We start from the raw sequence: 19410 nt of genomic DNA, 5'->3' as shown, positions 1-19410 counted from the left end.
TTTAAGAAAATTAAAAAGTTCTAGATTAGTACATTACGGGAGCTATTTTCCGTAATATATTATATCATAATTATATTATGAAAAGTAGCTTTAGCAAAAGTATTTTTGTCAAAATGTTCAAAGAAAAAGTGTAGACGGGTTTGGAAATAGATTCCCCCAGTTGAAGTTTGCAAAATTGACAAGAAATAGGTTGAAGGACATGTTAATTGGTCAGACCAATGAGGACAATTGAACAGTGTTTAGATGACATTAATTGGGCTGGAACATTGGAACAAAGTGGGCTCACAAAAATCAAAAAGAAATCACCACTTTAAGGAGAGTTTCTTTCTGCACCCCTACATTTTTTTCCTGTATCCCAAAGTTTTTAAAATTCCCAAAACAGCCTTGGTCATTTATTTGAAAAGGGAATCGTGGATGAGTTTCTTTGCCATTGTTCTTCTTATTCGTTCATCGGTGGAGGCTCATTTTAGTTGCATGGAGCAAGGTGGAGAAGTGAGTTGCATTACAAAAGTGTTGGTTAGCTTTAAGAGGCAAGAAATGAGTTATTTTTAAAAGGTTGGGTATTTATGATGTTTTTAGGTTCCTGGAAATCGAGATCCCAGATTGTACTACTGATTGATCAATCTGGAAGTCAAAATATGATCTACAGATTGGTCGTTCCATAAGTAAAGCTTTATGTGTTCCGAATGAGTGGGTGTTTTGGAAGTAATTTGTTGACTTACAGATTGTTGTATCTGGAAGCAATTTTTTAGTTACGGATTGGTGGATCTGGAATTCATTTTTTTGGCTTACAGATTGGTGGATCTGGAATGCATTTCAATTCGAATAACTTTCAGACACACTCATCAAGGAAACTTTTGGATCACTCAATTTGGGACTATGTTGCGGAATCACTATTCCGAAAAATAAAAACAATAGACATGAGATGAAGAGACACCACCAAATCCCCACCAAGCTGCCGGAGAGACCACCGAGCCACCACCAAGTGAAACGCACCTCACGATTCCTGTGCGATGAGATGAAGTCGTCGTGCGCAAAGAAAGGCAAATAAATGTAGGAAAAGTAGGTTTGTGGTGTTCGTAAGGAAGAAGAAGAAAGAGCGTGGGTATTGTGTTTTAGGATTTTTAGAAAATTATAAAAATAATTTTATCTTTGCATAACATTTTGGGGATGGAAGAAGAAAAATGTAGGGGTGCAGGAAGAAACTCTCCACTTTAAGGTTGTTTCTTCTTGTAACTATATAGCTTCTTTGGCATATCCATAGGTCAAACGAAAAGAATATTTTATCCTTTAAAAAGATATTTTTGTAGGAAATGTTATTTTTTCTATTTACACCTCTCAGATTATAGAATCTGGAAGGTGTTTCCAAATTCAAAAATACCTTTCATATTTTATAATCCATAACATCCTTTATTGTATAATTTGGAATGTAATTTTAAAATGTATTATGGATTGTACAATCTGGAAGATATTTCTAAATCTAAAATACCTTATGGATTGTATAATTCATAATACATATTGTAAGGGGTGCTATGGATTTTACAATCGGGTATAAAAAAAATGAAAAAAAAATAAGCAAATGGAAAATCTTAACATATACTCACGGAAGGGTAGAGTTGGAAAGTCATGGCTAAGCTAACACCATATTGGGTCAAGTCAGGTCGAGTCCATGTTGGTTCAAGTCGGATTTACTGAGTTGAGTCATACCTAAGTTGGGCTAGATCTACCTCCGATCGATTTGGGTAAGGTCGGGCACACCTAGTGTTGGGCAAGGCCAAACCTAGGTTAGTATAGGTTAGGTCAGGTCATGTCAAACCTAGTTAATCCAATTTAAGACCATTCCAAGCTGGTCAAGTTGGGATCATATCAAGTTGGGTTAGGTCGGACTCGAGTTAGGCCAAGTTAGGTTGGGCTCACATCAATGTAAGTCAAGTCCGACCCTGGTCAAGTTGAGTTGGGTTGAGCCGAAATACAGTTGTCTTGGGTTGGGATCACGCCCAGTCAAGTCGAGCTAGGTACATATCGAGGTGGGTTGAGGCCACATCAAGTTAAATCAATTTGGGTTAAGTCGAGCGTAAGTTAAGTCAATTCATGTTGGGACTATGTCAAGTTAGTCAAATTTGGTGCAAGTTAGGTTGATTGGGTCGGTTGAGTCATGTTAGGCCTACATTGGGTCGAGTTAGGTGGGTCATGTAAGCCCAATTCAAGTTAAGTTTGCATCATGTCAAGTTGAACCGAGTTAAATACAAGTCAAAAAATGTGATTAGATTGAGTCTAAGATATGCAAGGCCAAATCATAAATCATGTTGAGTTTAGACTATATCTTACCACAATTTCAATTTAAAATATTTTAATATAAAAACTTGATCATTCTAAAACGATTTTAGTTAAATTAAAATGACACATAAATAAAATTTAAACATATGACACAATTTTAATAAAAGAAATAATATCAGTAATTTGTATATAAGTTAACTTTAATATATATATATATATATATATATATATATATATTTATTGAGGGAGAAAGAAAGGGAGAGAGGGAGAGATAGTTATGTAAACATAATAAACTTTGATTTAAAGATTAACTAGTTGTAAAATAACCATAGTTTTAAAAGTTAAACATATTTAAATCCTATAATAATAGCATTTCATGTTCATGAGACACATTCAAATAAACAAGCAATCTGTGTGTTGAGGTAATTGTTTAAACCATTTATAATGATATTATTCATTTTAATTCATGTTAGGACAGAGAGATAATTATAATATTGAAAATGAGATTTGTCTATCAATAAATTTCTGATGTTCTTTACATAGAAGAAAAACATTACTCAGATGTTAGTATACATATCCTATGAGTAAAAATCAAATCAAAATTATCTTTTGGACAATATTTTTTTTAAACATCAAACACTTCTTTTTATTAATAAACTATTATATTTAAATAAATGACTAAAAAAAATAATATAATTTAAAAATTATTAAAAAAATTATATAAAAGTAGTGTAGAATAGATGAGATGTCAAAATATCTAATATCTATGTTTAAATGAGAGCACAATTTTGTATAGAAAAAATAAAAAGAGAAAAAAAAAACAATTTCCTAAACACCTGTTATTCACCCATCTCAGCTTAACTTTCTAAGGATTAACTTCATATTCCTGGAAGGTTGAAGTGGGAGTTTTTATTTCATGGATTATCATCACAAAACTAGTTTCAAAGAACGGAATTAATAACTGATTTAATACATTAGTTGGCCACAAGCATTTTAGAAATTTTAATTACTCATCTAAATTAAATAAAATTGCAATTGAATTCTTAATATTCTACATATTTTATATATAGATCCATAGAATCAATTTGGCATGTCGAAATTGCTAGAGAAAATAATAATTTGTGGTGTTTTCAATGACTCAATTACAAAAATTATAAAAGATCAAAGTTCTAATTAAAAAAATTAACCTAAGAACCGAATTATAAATTCTAAAATAATTCGAGACATACAATTTATTAAATATATATAACCTACATTTTATTAAAATGATCTTAGCATTAAGTGTTATGGTGGATTATTACATCTCTTCTTTTTTGCTTTAATAGTTTTTTTTATATTTTTTTATAAATGTTATCCTTGAACATTTATATTCAACCATACCATAACCCATAACCGAAGACAAAATTTCCCAATGATAATGATTTGGTAGTATCACCTAACCACGACAGCATGATTTTTTTTTTTTTACTTATTTTATTGCTTACGTCATTTAAATTAAATACCAATTGGCAAGATGTGAGTTTACTTGTACAAATTAAATAAGGTACGTTTTACAACTGCAAGGCCATTTCCTATTTTTGTTTTGTGATACTATATATATAATATAATATAAATGGAGAGAACTTCAGCAAAACTTTTGACAAATAACAACATTATAAAACAAAATTTCAAAATAAATCAAAATTAAAAATGAAAATTTTACCAAAAATAGGAATCTATGTGATAAGTGGTTTACAAGTGTTACATTTATTATTTTAAATTCCTTCACTGCGTCTCCCACTTTTTTATTATTTTTTACTTTTTTCTCTCTTTCATTTCTTCTAATGCACTTATTTTTGCTTTATCTTTCCGTGCTCTCTTTTTCTCGTTTTTTTCTTTTAACCATGTGAACCACTTAAAAAACACCCGGTAAACACCAATCAACTTTACCCTCTATGTGAACCCTCGTACCTTTCTCTCTCTGAAATCCTCATGTTTCTTTCCTCTCTCTATACATGAGCCGATTTTATGGGATTGAGTTAGGCTTAAAGTCTACCATAGTCGATATGTGGGATCTCCAACAATATTTGACATTCTTGTATTTTTTTAAAACATATAAGATTATTTTTATTAATAAATATTAGCACACAGAGGTAGGATGATTAGTCTGCAACATGCTTTATTTCTCTTAAGATTGTTTGTTTTAAAATGTGCTCAGTGGGAAACAAATATTATAATAAAATTAGAATAATGTAAGGAGAGAGGTTTTAAGTCTGTCACAGATCTTTTGTTCCGTTGGTTAAACAATTTTAATAGCGGTCAATCCAACCAATTTTCGCATATTTAGGATTTGAACACATGTTTCCGCAAGCACGATTATATGGCAAAAAAAACTAGAAAATGTGAATTATGTGATGAAAAGGAAGTAAAAGAATTTATGGCATAGTCACAGTCATGGGAATTATTAGTTGAGTGTGAAAATGGGTGTTGTTTTTAGAAGTATCCCCACACTGCACCGTAGCCCAAGTGTTTGTTTTTGCTTTTGCTTTTGCTATTGGTATTGGCATGGGAAAGAAAAGGAGAATTGCGACGTCAGTGCCTAACTTGGTCCCGTGAAGCTCTTTCAACCCCACACCCAAACCCCAAAAGGTGCCAACTTGCACCACCATACAAGTTGGGGTCATGTCTTCTGCTTCTGCTCTACCCTACCAAACTTCCACCATTCATTCCCACCCTTCCACGTTCTTCAAACTTATCCCAACCCCATAAAAACCTACAAAACTTCTCATTATAATTCTCACAGTATATGTGGAAAAATAGTGACCTTGCAATTGCAAAAACTTCAAAAACAAGTTGCAATAGCTTCGGCTAAGTAATCGACCTGTGAGACTTCTTAAACCAACCCTTAAGCGACACATCACCTCGGAAGACACAACCACTCTTGTCATCTGTCTTATGTCGGTATCCATTATGACTCCACTTTTCATTGTTGCTTCACGACTCTCAACTGAAAACTGCATTAACCACCTTTGCCAATTATTCTCTTCACTGTGCCCCCCAAGTTGTGTAATTAAAATTACCCTTGGAAGAAAAGGGAAAACTTATTACGAAAAGGTACAAACTGGTTGAGTACAAAAAATGTTGTAATGACTAAAAATACATCCTAATTCTAATTTAACCTGTGTTTGTTTTAATGTTCTAGAACTATCAATGACACGAGATGAAGTAGAACTACAAAAAAATACATCTGGCGTATGCTTTTATTCTCTTATCTTACTTTCCAATGCAGTGTAACAAAACAAAATTCATGAATTGGTGTTCAATCAGGTTTTAGGCAGTAAGAATATCATACCCTAAAACCTTTTGATTGTATTTTACGTGAAAAGTGAAATGCCGTGTCTGTATGCATGGAAAGACTTGCTCTCTTGCAAATTCTGCTATGGGCCAAGCTGTCAGTTGTCATGGACAACAGGTAGTTCAAGTAGACTCTGAAGATCCTTGAAAACTTGGCTTCGTCTATTACATTCATAGTATTGTTTGGTTTGAATTTGTCATGTTCTTAATATGTGTTAAAATTTCAAGAAAGAAGTTCTGGAAGTATAATTTGAAACTTTTGTCCACGTACTCCCAAATATCTGCATAACAAGCCAAAGCTTGGGAAAGTGAAACAGGAAGAAAACGTTTTTCTTGTCCTTATAAAAGGTTGTGTCATACGATTCCACAAGTTAGCCACATTACAATCTCTTCTCTCTGTCGTATGTATGACCAAGCATGATCATTCTTTATAAGCGTGACATTTTGGCATAATGCTCCCCTCCTGCATAATTAACTATTTTGTACAAAATTTGATATTTTCTTTCTAGAGCTCAATTCAAGTATTCAGGAATTTTACTTCACCGTTATTCTTGATTATTTAAACCTACGCCCATTTTATCATTGTACCTCTTATCAGTTCTGTCTGAAAATAGCCTTCAGAGACTTAAAACTGTTGAGGACCACCGAATGGTAGGTCAAGTTGACAAGGCTCTAGCACTCTCTCACTAAATGCTCAAAGATATGAAATGATTGGGGATCAAGAACTACATGTAGGGGCTAAAATTTAAATGGGGCAGAGCCCTTTGGAGGTTGGAACACTAATGGTATTAAAATGGGGCAAAGGCTTCCTGAGGGAATGTGTCGTTACCAGAAAAGTAAATGGACGTTTGCATAACTAGCGCCATACAACTGTTTGAATCTAATAAAGATATTGATGACATAAATCAAGTGTATCCAACAAATTGAATGGGAAAATCAATTCAATAGTCATAACAATCTAAGAACGCAACAAGGGTAAAAATTGTTTTATGACGTGAATCTAATGCCTTATCACGTGTCACATTTTCTCAATACCAAGTTAGTTGGCCAAGTCCATTGAATGTTAGCTAAGTCCCTCTATCTCAGTCAAGCCATTTGAGAAGGAGCCAATGGCTTGGAAATTTAGGCCTCTGGTCCGCCCAGGAGCACCTCCTTTTAGTGAGGAAACATCTAATATTATCCTGTTAAGACAAATACAAAGTCAGTTTGATACCCTTTAGTGCCAAATGAGTGACTTTTGTTCAGATGCTTACAAATTCTTTGATTCCTTCTCTCCTGAGGAGATGCGGTTTATGATGATTTTGTTGTCAATTTTTGACACTGAATGGTCAATTGGTAGATCAATCTCTCCAGGGCCTGTTCCATTGACAGATTAAATATATCAATTAATCTTCATGGCTTTAAAATTGCGAAACCACATATCGTGTTTTACTAGGATAATTCTTACCCGATTTAGGAGTAGTGACAAAATCATCAAGTCCCAATAGTTTCTGCAACAATGGATAGTAAGGAAAATTAATGGTCATAAAACATCTCAGAGATTATGGAGGTCTTCGTTTTAGAAACAAATACCTTAAGTCTGTCGTAAGACTCAACAAGTTTGTCATTGTACAGGATGAAATCAAATATGTGAGAAGATTTTCCTTGATCAATCTCTGCAGCAGCATTCCTTAGTCGCTTCAGGATCTGTTCCTCAGTCTCTGTCCCTCTGATTTCAAAGTATTGAATTTAGCACAAAATCATGGTCTCGTTGAGAACTAAAAAGCATCACCATGTTACAACAACTCACCGGTCACGAAGGCGCTTCTCCAGCTCCTCCATTGACGGGGGACATACAAAGATGAATATGGCTTCAAGAGAACTAGCCCTCACAGATCTTGCACCTTGAACATCAATATCAAGAATACATCTCTGAAACAATTAAAAACAAAATCATTATCTCAGATAATGACAAGTTAAAAATAACATCTAAAGGACAATAATCTTACAACGTTGAAATAATATTACACCCATAATAACAAAGGTTCCAATAAAATGAGTCATGATAATAGTTAAGCACAGGCAACTTACTTTCCCTGCATCTGCCACCAGTTCCACAGCGTCAACACTAGTTCCGTACAGATTTCCATGGACAGAAGCAAACTCAAGAAACTTTCCCTCTTTGATTTCTTTCTCCATTATACTCTTCTCAGTAAAATGATAATGGACCCCGTCTTTCTCCATATCTCTCGGAGCACGGGTGGTGTGGCTCACAGAAAAACCAAACATAGAGGGAAACTCCTTCATAAGCATTGATATCAATGTTCCTTTGCCTACTCCAGAAGGACCACTAATAACAACAGGCTTCTCCGCATTTCCTACCACACCTTTACTCCATGCAACCACCTCAGTACCCAAAGATTCTTGCTGCTGCCTAACATATTGGGTGTCAACCTGCCAGTAGCATATTGAGACATTTAACTTATATTGGGCAATAATCAGAAATCTACTATGGTTGGTGTTTCCATGCATCAATAAATTTTGTTTAAATATGAATATGCCAAGGATTGTGTATGGGAAACACCAACCTCCAGGAACCATATTTGATCATCTGGCTTAGAACCCTTCTTAAGAATTAGTATTTTGTCTTCCAAAGGTACTGCCGAAAGGCCTTTGCACGACACGGGTTTGGTGCCCCTCACAGTGGGACGAACCCTGCAATTTCAAATAGATATTAGCAACAAAAGCATGTGAGCAACAGCTACGAAGCGGAGAAACCTTAAACTGACCATTCTCCAAGATTACGGTCAAAAATTTGAACTTCAATGGACAAAGTTCCATCATCAGCTCCACCAATGACATACTGTCAAAAAAATGGAGGCCCACTTTTTGCTTTAGGCAGAAGAAGATTTGGCTAGACACTAATCTAATCATGAGCAACAGCATACATACAAATTATCATTAAATTAACATATTACATAAACTCACCGTCTTATCACCAACGGTAGCAGTTGCTTTGCAAGTTCCGTTTTTCAATTCAAGGCCATTCTGAGCCCCATCCTGCAGGTCATCAACAAGCAATGCTGGTGCTTTTCCCTAGCGATCACAACCAAAGAGATTAGACACATTAAAGCAAAACCACCTTGATCCACATTTGACAAATTAACCCAATCCTTAAGGAAATAGCAGAAAAAAAAAGGGAGGCTCACCATAGACAAATCTGAGCCCACAATCCTGGTTTAAGTTAAACCCTGAACCAAAAATAAATAAATAGAGATTAATACCATATAAATTACCAAGAGATCTAACAATATATGCAAACTTCCATTGAAAGGAAATTACAGTCCAGAAACTCCATTACAAGTTGTAACACAAAACTCAACACCCAAAAGACCCCAACTAAACAACTTACAGAGACTAACTAGGATTTCATCACCTTCCAGAAAAAACAAAAACTATATAAATACGTGACAGGAATTCACCAAGCTTCTTCTTTTTCTCAATTCATCTCTCTGATCCCGCACCATGAAAAGCACAGCACAATTTTCATTTTATTTTTCAAACCCAAAAAGCAGCAAGGATCCCAGCAGGCCCAACAAATCAAAAACAGATATTTAGAAGACCCAGAGAAGGAGATGAAGCAAAGACGACGCTACGAGAAAAAAAGATCAAAAGAACAAAACCCAGATCGCAATGCGACAAAATCCGAAATCTGGAAGAGGTTGACACCGACAACCTTAAATAAACCTGGGAAAACGGGAAAAATAAAGAGCTGCAGGGAAAGTAATGAACAACCTTGTAGAGGGTGCGTGTTGAGCGGCGCAAGAGAGTTGTTGTTGTTGTTGTTGTGAGGAAAAGGAAAAAAACAGAAGAAGAAAAAAAGGAGCAAAACCAAGAGAATAAGAAGAGGAGAAGGAAGATGAAGGTGGAGGAAAATGTGAGAGAAGGATTCATATTTGTAGGCAGAAAACAAAAAAGGGGCAGGTTTGGATTATGAGAGAAGGAGGGAGAATGGCCTCTTTTTCGTTTTCTTTTGCGGTGCTCATCAGAACCTTCCTTCTTCATTTTTTTTTTATTCATTTTGTAAATTTTTCACTCTTTTATTTATTTTTGTTCTGAAAAATAAAATTCAGAAATCCCATTTTCTCTGAAAATAACTTTAGCCAAATTCATTTGGCATCTCTCAGTTCTTCTTTTTCACTGCAAATATTCATTTAATTTAATTTTTTAACTCTGTTCTTCTTTTTCATTAGTGGAAGTTATGACTTCTGAATATAAACTATGAATCTTGGGAATTGTAATGCTTAAGAATGATTACATTTACATTATTAATAAAATGTATTTCTAAAAATATTTATATAAATTTCTAGAAATCAAATAATACTGTTATTTTGTAAAAAATTAATTTACTACATTAAATAATTTAATAGAAGAAAAATGGGATCTGAGAATGTAGGAAACTTTACTAAAATAATATTACTTGATAAATGTTATCTTTCCAGATATAGATAAAGCGTGAAAAACATCACTTTCTAATTGGAGATTTATCTTTCAGTAAAATGGATTTGACTCCTTTAAAAAAAAGGTGATACACTTTAGAGGATAGTGCAATAATGATCTTCCATTACAAAACTAAGATTATGATTATCATTAGGGAGTGTGCTTAATTGACACTTCATAATATTTAAAAAAACTTTATTTTATGAAAAAAAATTGTGGTATATTCAATCAATATTTTTAAATATTAAAAAATTATAATATTTCATAATATTAATATGATTTTTTAAGGATAATAAAATTTGACGGTGTTCAGATAAAATTTTAAAAGATTAAAAAGAGTCATTTCAATATATTAACTTATTGATTAACTTCTTGACCTTTCTATTATCATTAATAATATGCTAAGCAAACTTTTGAGAAAAATAGAAGAAAAAAAATTGGATAAAATTTGGGGTATCTCGGAATTAGATATATAACTTGTTAATTGACATGAGATTTGTTTAATACTAAAATAAAGAAGGACTTTTTCTTGTACATGTCACCATATATGAGTGTTTAAAAGGGTTAAACTTCAAGTTAGATTAATGATTAAAGTTTTATTTTTAAAGAATACATTGATTTTTCTTATCTATATTTTTGGAGGGTTATTTTAGTTTAACTATTTAGATTATATTCTTTGTGACACTATTATGATTGAATGTTTAGCTACATCTTATTGAATTGGCTAGTTAAATAAAGTATTTTACATTTTTTGTTAAATGGATTTGATATTGTTATAGTCTAATATATTTCTTCTATTCATATTTTACATGTAAAAATTAATTAGTTGTACAATCTAGTATTTTCTTTCATTATTTTTTATTGTTTAGAATATATATGTCTTAGAGATGAGTACATAATTGTATGAAGTTATGACATGTTCATTTTCATAAAAAAAAAAATGTACACATATTTATGATAACATGTACAAAATTAGTTATGATTTTTAATGAGATATTGAACATTCATTAACTAGTGGACAAATTACAAATCTCTAGTATGACTAAAAATTATGTACAATTTTGATTCAAAGAACATCATGGAGAGATACAAGATTTATTTGTATTGATGAAAGCTAATATTCTAATTAATTTAATTCATAATACATCATAATTTTTTGAGAGTGGATATTTTCATAAAAAAATTGAAGGCCTTAAATTCAATAGTACCTTATTTGATGGTTAAATAAGGATTCTTAATACTTATTAAAGTACGAGAAAGTGTAAAGTTTCACTCATACTTTAATATATATATATATATATATGATGTTACCTAATTATAATTATACTATAATTTTTGTTAGTTTAATCCGTGTTTTTTTTATAATATAGTTGTTTTTATATGTGAAGAATCTTAATATTACAGCAAAGATATTGATGAGACACGTACCCAATAATATTGTAAGTTATTGAATACTTAAAGTGCTATGAGAAAAATACTTAATTTTCATGCTTTTTTTCTTAACTTTTATACTAATTTAATATGTAGTATATGTGCAAATAGGTAAATATTGTGTAATACAGTGAATTTCCTGGTCGTCATTTCTTAACTCCATTTTAATTATACTAAAAAAAGAATGAATTATTCATATTTTTTCTTACTCATCATTTAAGAAAGTGATTGAGATTAGTATTTTTTAATCACAATTTTTAAGTTGACACCTCCATTTTTATATTTTTATTTTAGAGGTGTGTACAATACTTCTTACATTTTTTCATAAAAACTATCAGAAAAAAATGATAATTGTAATTTATTTGTAATTTCATATATATATTTTAATGTAAACCTTATCATTCATTTGTTATTTTTCTCATTGATTATGATTGTTGTTTTGACATTTTTCATTCACATAGTGAATTATTGAACACATTCTCACATATTTTTTTTCAAAGTTGCTTTATATTTTGAACAATAACTTAAATAGTCTATAATAACCTACTAAGTTTGTTTATTTCTTTAGATGATTTTTTGTATATCAACATTGTCTTCCACTATGACTATGACGTAATTTGATTCACATAGTTTTTCATTATATAACTATAAATAAAGATGTATTTAATTATAAAAAAAAACTATAGAGATCCAGATTGGTTATGATTCTTTTTAACACATAAATTATTTAAATTATTCTAAATTCAATAAATCCTTTTAAATATTATAATTTCATTTCCATAAATTCTTTAAAATTCAAATTATTATTATATAATATAAATCATAAAAAAATTCATGAAATTTTAAAAAAGTATTGCAGTTGTTCCTGCAGAAACAAATAATTCCTTGTATTTCATATTCTCAATTTTTTATATTCGGTTTCTGATTTTGAATTTTTGATTTTCAGTCTTAGCAAAAATACATGTAATTATACTATGTGATTATACTATGATGCTTAAATAAATTTTAACTTTAATACATATGGCATACAATAATAATTAAATATTTATTACATTTTATCTTAGAATGTTTACTTATTTATAACATTCACATATTTTAACATGTAAGAATAACTAGATAATAGGTTCTAATATTTTTCTAATTATAGTTTATGAGTTATTTATTATGCGATACTTAGTAATTACATGTTTAGACTCTAATTTTAATTAATATATACTCGTCAATGAGAATATTTGATACTAATAAAGTACAGCATTCTTATTCTTTTAAAATTTACATCTAAATAAATCTTTTCAATTAAATAAATCTCCTAATTTAGATGTTAATAAATATATATTTAATTTTATCATAATTTTAAGTCGTAGAATTATAACGAAGGTTATTATTGCACACACGACAAACTTTGTAAAATAATAGAAAAAAAAATAGAATTAATTAAAATCGTATAGTGAATGAATTCATAAATTGCTTTAAGTGGTTTGACTCATTTTCTATTTCTCGTCGTCTAAAAATTCATTAATTTTTATTTTGTTTGTGGTGGCATAGTCTCTAATACAAGTAAACTTTCATATTCATTTATTGTTTAAGAAGTCGTGGTCAATCGTGATGGCCAAGTTTTTAAATGCTCCATCTCATACGCAATTTCATTCATATAACAACTTAATTGCATTTAAGTTTAGTTCATTAGTTTGATTATGTAATTAGGTGGATGTCGGGGTAGAATAATGTTAATCCAAGTTATACACAATTTGTTGTCATGCTGATCATCTTCCAATTCTTCAAAGCTCTTCCAATTCTTATTTGTGATTGCACTCTGAGACTCAAGTCAGTACTAGTGGATAATCTAGTCTCTTTAGAAAACCAAAAACATACATTTCCCCCTTTTAGAAGTCCCTCTTATAGGTTGACTTGAGTCTCTTCCTACGTGATCTAGATAGTTGGTTGTCCAGACATGTGTCATAGATAGTGGTCTTTAGGTCGTGTATGGTAGTTTCTTGATATTACGGAAACGTGTTTCAACATGCCTTTGACCTATTCAATGTGAAGTAATAACTACCTTTAACATATATTTATTGTTGGTATTATTTATTCATACATTCGGTCAAACGATACAGGTTCTAATTAAATTCTATAGGATTCCAAATTCAATTCAATAATAAAAGCATGATTTTTTAACCTTTTCCCTTTTTGATTAATACCATAATTCACTCGCACATTTCATATTTTTATTTTTGTTGTTTTTTTAATAAAACATGTCAGTCAAAGCAATCTATGTTTAATAAACCCTGTTGAACTAATCGAATTTTTTTTAGCTTACTTATTAATTATGAATGTTTAATAAATTTATTTATGAAAATAGTAGATAAATATAAATGACAGAAATAAAAATGTTAACATTCTCTCTCTATATATTTTATTTAGTTATTTTTATTTTATTAATAAAAATACATTTCGATGTATTTCAAATTTTAGTTAACTATCCATTATTTAAATTCTTGTTTTTACTTTTATTTGTTATATTATTCATCTGTTAAACTATCTTTAGAATACATTTAATAAATATATCATACTTTTAACCAAACATCACAGTTTCATCATATTAATTTATGTAATGGGTAAAAAAATAGTGTGATGTATTATCCATTAGTATCAATATATAAAAGTCTAATGTGAAAAATAAAAAAATAAATATTATAAAATTATCTGATAGTCAAAATAAAAATGAAATAATAGTATTTATTATGTGTAATTATCAATACCTTATGTGATAAAAAATTAAAATAAATTTTAATATTGTATAAAAAACTAAAACTCCAAACTTATGAAAGAAAATTAAAAATATAAATTGTTACCGAATATAAAAAAAAATTTAGAAAATAAATATAAAAAATACAAAACTAACGGGTATTTATTTTTGAAGCAGTGTTTAAAAAGGATATAACTAGTAAAAATAGATTTGTTTATCAAACAAAGTCAATAAAGTTAAATACAAATTTTGACAGATAAAAAGCTTAATACTTTGTTTAGGGAGGAGATTTGACTGAATTTGAGAAGAAAATGTAATAAAAAGTAAGATTGTTTGGATTAAGGTAAATGAGTAAAAAGTGAAGAAAAAATTTATGCAAGTTTGTGAATGATGTGATAGGTGTAATTCAAATTGTATTTTTTATTATTTATAATTATTTTAATTATCTTATTATTATTATTATTTTATAAATTTATTATTAATATTTTTAATAATAATGATTTATATTATATTATATTATATAATTAATTATATTTATTTTATTTTATTATAATATAAATATAAATATTAATGAATTAATAATATAAAATTATAATATATATTTAATATAACAATTATAAACATATATATAATAAAACATATTATATATTTAATAAATTTTTAGAAACATAAATTAAAGTTAAATAATTTTTTAATACAAAAGTATTATAAATCCTTAATAAATAAATAAAGTAGTATTTTAAAATAAAAGTATATGAAAATAAATCATCAAAATTGAATTAGTTTTATTTTATTTTATTACAAATTTAATTATTTATTATTTTAAAATAAAATAATACTTATTACATTTTATTTAACTATAATAAATTAACTTTATAAGTTATTAAAAATCAAATTTTCTTTGGATACGAGGATGAAAAGTGTGAGAAAAAGTTTTTTTTCTCGATTTTCATAATTTAATGTCTTTTTTTAAAAACATTTATTCACTTTTCTTTACTCCATATCTATCTTTCTGTTGTTTGAAACCAACATAGACAAAGGAGATTACATGTTAATTACAAGTCTAATAGCCAAATATTATATAAATATTCACTATAAAAAAAATATTAAATAAAAATTAATTTTAAAGACTAAAATGATTAATTACTTTTTAACTAGATTAGATAAAAGAGAAGACATGTTAATTACAAGTCTGATAGCCAAATAATATAAATATTCACTATAAAAAATTATTAAATAGAAATTAATTTTAGAGACTAAAATAATTAGTTACTATTTGACTAAATTAGAAATCATTTTATAAACTAAAAAAATTATTGGTATTTAAAATAGTTTCTATTATTAATAAAAATTTATAAAATATTTTTTAAATTGGTATCTAATCCTTAGTTATCAAGATTTTGGCTACTTATTACTTTACGTTCTAAACTAGTCTTATTCTTATAGAGACCAATTTAAAATCTAAATATTAGTAATTTAAATACCAATTTAGAACCTAGGTAGCTAAAATTAGATACGATTTATAAACTATTTTATAATTTTTTATTAATAATAGAAACCACTTTAGATACCAATAATTTTTTAGTCTCTAAATTAATGTCTAATTTTGTTAATATAGTAACTAATTATTTTTTATTTCTAAATTTTGATTGATATTTAATAAATTTTTTGTAATAATTTATATGATTTCTTATTTTTGAAAATATCTTATTACAAGATTTTCAAACACTTGAAAAAGTAACTCATAATTTCAAAACCACCCATATAGAATAAAGTATAAGTTAGATGTAAAAAAAAAATCATATTTATACATAACTTATACGTAAATATACCTAAATATTAAAAATTTCAAAATTAATAGGTATCAAAAGCTAAACCATTATTTATACATACATATATAATATTTTAATTAAATATATACTACAATTAATATATAAATAATGCATAATTTATTGAGAGATTACATCAAACATTTATATATAAGAAGTATAATGAATTGTTTTGATAAATGTATTAACTTTATACTTTAAAATTAACACTTGCCACTAATTCGATATGTTTAACAATAATATTCTTAGTTGTCAATAAGTCATCAACTTAATTTACTATATCTCAATAGACTCTTCATTACATGATGTTGTTATTTACTCTAATCAGTCCCATTAGAATTTGGATATCTCATCAAATCTCCTAACTTAATATTCACATCACACTTTGATAACTAAATAGTTGTTTATCATTAACTATTGGCACATATAAATGATGACAATAATATCCACTACGGTAACTACTTAGATAATCATATCACACATGAATTCATCAATCACAATCTCGCTATTTGCAACATTATATTTCACATTCATGCATCGTATCTCCTATAATTTAATACATAATATCTTTAAACATTTTCTTATAACAATTTTTGTATATACATATAACACTTATAAAACATAAAACACGTCAATTTCATAATACAAAGGTCATTAGTGAGGTATTTGTGATCGATCAAAAATCAACCTAAGGAAATTAAAACATGATTTTTCGCTTGAGTCAAAATTATCATTGCTTGAGCAGCATAATGTCACTTTAGTAAAAATCGTTAAAAGAAATATTTGTCTCAACATCTTTTTTATTTGAGTGATCGAAATGAAAAAAGAAATTACAGCGAAATCATCAAAATTCATCAATTCAATCTACATTTCAACATGAAATTCTAGAATAAAACTAATTCATCAATCTCTTGCATGATTCATATACAACATCAATTATTTAATTTCCACAAAATAAAAAATATACACAATTATATATATATATATATATTATGTGTATGGTAAAAGACTAATCCTATTTAGAAATACAAGAGAGATGATGAATTTGAAAAAAATGATATTTGGATTTGGAGGGAGGGGGAATTTGGGAGGTATACACTCAAGTCAGTCTATACAATTTTAAGGAGAGAAATACAAGGCGAAAATAGTTTAATCTTTGAACTGTTTTGGAATATAAAGATTATCCCATTTGCACATATAACTGCTTGGAAAGTGTCACAAAAGGTATTAACAACAAAGGATATATTGTCTAGACGTGATGTTGTTTTACCAAATAATCTATGTGTTTTGTGTGGTATGGGAGAAAAGTTTATAAATAATCTATGTATTGTATGTGTTATAATTGGTTGGGGGGATGTTGATAGTTAATCATTATGATGCGAAATCATATTTTATGCATAACAAAATTCCTTTCTTGAATGCAACAAGCAATAGAATTTGGGAGAGTATATGGATAACAATAATTTGGGAGATTTGAAAACATGGGAATGGGTGTATCTTTAAAAATGGCAGAGTCGACCAAGTGGAGATTTTTATTATTGCACAAATGAAGGTTTGGTCATGGATAATGACAAAGGAACATGTAATTGATTTCTCTTATTTAGATTGGTGCTTGGAACCTTTGGAATATATGAGTTATATTAGAAAAGATAATTGAGTTGTTATTCTTTTGCTATGGTATATGAAATAGTATTTTCTGGCTTGTCGTAGACAAGACCATGGTTTGCTTGTTTTTTTTTTCCCTTTTGTAGGTTGTTGTATGCGGGAAGATTCTGGTTTTATGTTTTGTTGGTTGGAGGGAGTTCATTTATTTGGTTATGTAATTTGCAAAATACTGTCAAATGTTTTGGAGCGGAAATGTTGTGCAGTGTATGCAGGGTCAAATAATATGGATTGGTTTGCTGGGAGAGAAGATTTACTATGAAGGAAATATGCCTTTATTAAATTCAAAAGTGAAAGGTTGAAGATAATGTAAAGTGTAGGTTGTGACGTTTTTTGTGGTTGTGATTTGGGCTTTAACATGAGGATATTTTGGCTTTTATTTAGAACTTTTCAATTGGAAAACAAAGTAAGATTTATAATGTCATGTGATGTTCTTATGAAATATTAAATTTGCAAATTGTGTTAGAGGAGCTTCCTACTCCTGATGTTTTATTAAGTTATTAGACAAGTAGAAGTAGATGGTATAACTATTAGAATGTGATGTATAAGAGTTTGAATATCCCTGAAATATCTCTTATGATTTTATCTTTTTCTTGTTGATAAAAAAAGAGACTAATCTATTTAAAAATAATTACTCCAAAAAAATCATATTATCCTTGTAATACATTAACATCTGTCTTGAGTCCATCCAACTTCAACTCCAAGTTCATCTCCACATTAAATTCAGGTTGAACACAAATAACTTTATGACCTTTTCTTATCCTTTTCCCATTTCATCTCACTTTTTCGATCACTAATTTATAATTAAAGACTAATTTAGAATCTAAAATAATCAATAACTAAAATTTTGATAGATAATGTTAAATATCAATATAAAATTACTTTATAAATTTGTATTAATAATATAAGCTATTTTAAATATTAATCACTTTTTTACATATAAAATAATATCTAATTTAATTAATATAATGATAGATTAATTATTTAATCTATAAACTAATTTTTATTTACACTATACGAAATTCATTAAATAACAACCAAAATTAGAGACAAAAATAATTAGTTATTATATTAACTAAATTAGATACTATTTTAGAGACTACAAAATTATTTGTATCTAAAGTGATTTCTATTATTAATAAAAATTTATAAAATGGTATCTAAATTAGATATTAGAGTTTTAACTACTAATATTTTAAATTGTAAATTGGTCTCAATTAGGTTAGATACCAATTCAAAATTTATTTTATAAATTTTTATTAATAATAAAAACTATTTTAGATATTAATAATTTATTTACCCTCTAAAATGATTTTTAATTTAATTTAATGGTAACTAATTATTTTAATCTTTAAAATTAATTATAATTTTATGATTTTTTTATAATATTAATATTTTTTTTTGTACTATATAACACATGTCATGTCATTATGTAATATCATATTTTGTAATATTATATATAAGTATTCTTCAGTCGGTAACTACCTAGAATGTCCTTATACACTTGGCCATAATTAAGGTTTAGTTAGGAAACTTTTTCTTGTTTTGGTGTTAGAAGCTGCTACATATATTGATATGAAAAGGGAGAGGGTTCCCCTTGACCAAAGTTTAGTTAATCCTTTTTTTTTCTTTGTCTGAAAGCATAGACAGAGA

The 19410-nt window shown here is 28.4% G+C and overlaps 1 protein-coding gene across 2 annotated transcripts; it reads right to left on the bottom strand.

The window, feature by feature from the left end:
• Window positions 1-6483: 6483 nt before the first annotated feature.
• AGK2 (guanylate kinase) lies at window positions 6484-9667 on the bottom strand. 2 transcript variants are annotated; one of them, XM_068616617.2, is made up of 11 exons: window positions 9385-9667; window positions 8799-8840; window positions 8578-8685; window positions 8379-8452; window positions 8178-8304; window positions 7681-8043; window positions 7400-7521; window positions 7183-7318; window positions 7058-7100; window positions 6864-6966; window positions 6484-6791 (listed from the first exon to the last, which is right to left on the bottom strand). In XM_068616617.2, the coding sequence occupies exons 2-11, from the start codon at window positions 8799-8801 to the stop codon at window positions 6674-6676; spliced, it is 1197 nt and encodes a 398-aa protein (XP_068472718.1). In that variant the 5' UTR covers window positions 8802-8840; window positions 9385-9667; the 3' UTR covers window positions 6484-6673. The 2 variants fall into 2 exon arrangements, with proteins under 2 accessions (XP_068472718.1, XP_090158673.1); XM_090302547.1 differs by lacking the exon at window positions 8379-8452 and having other exon boundaries at window positions 9385-9646.
• Between the last annotated feature and the right edge of the window lie 9743 nt (window positions 9668-19410).

This window comes from Phaseolus vulgaris, chromosome 1, assembly GCF_051622355.1.
Source record: "Phaseolus vulgaris cultivar YP4 chromosome 1, ASM5162235v1, whole genome shotgun sequence".
Classification (NCBI taxonomy): Eukaryota; Viridiplantae; Streptophyta; class Magnoliopsida; order Fabales; family Fabaceae; genus Phaseolus; species Phaseolus vulgaris.
Note: the sequence above shows the minus strand (reverse complement) of the source record. Positions and strands in the feature narration are given on the sequence as shown.

What these genes read in the sequence shown, in the direction of transcription:
- AGK2 (XM_068616617.2), bottom strand. An exon ending in GACCGTAATCTTGGAGAATG is followed by an intron (nt 8,305 to 8,378) that starts GTCAGTTTAAGG and finishes TTGAAATTGCAG; the next exon opens with GGTTCGTCCCACTGTGAGGG. An exon ending in AGTCTTACGACAGACTTAAG is followed by an intron (nt 7,101 to 7,182) that starts GTATTTGTTTCT and finishes CCATTGTTGCAG; the next exon opens with AAACTATTGGGACTTGATGA.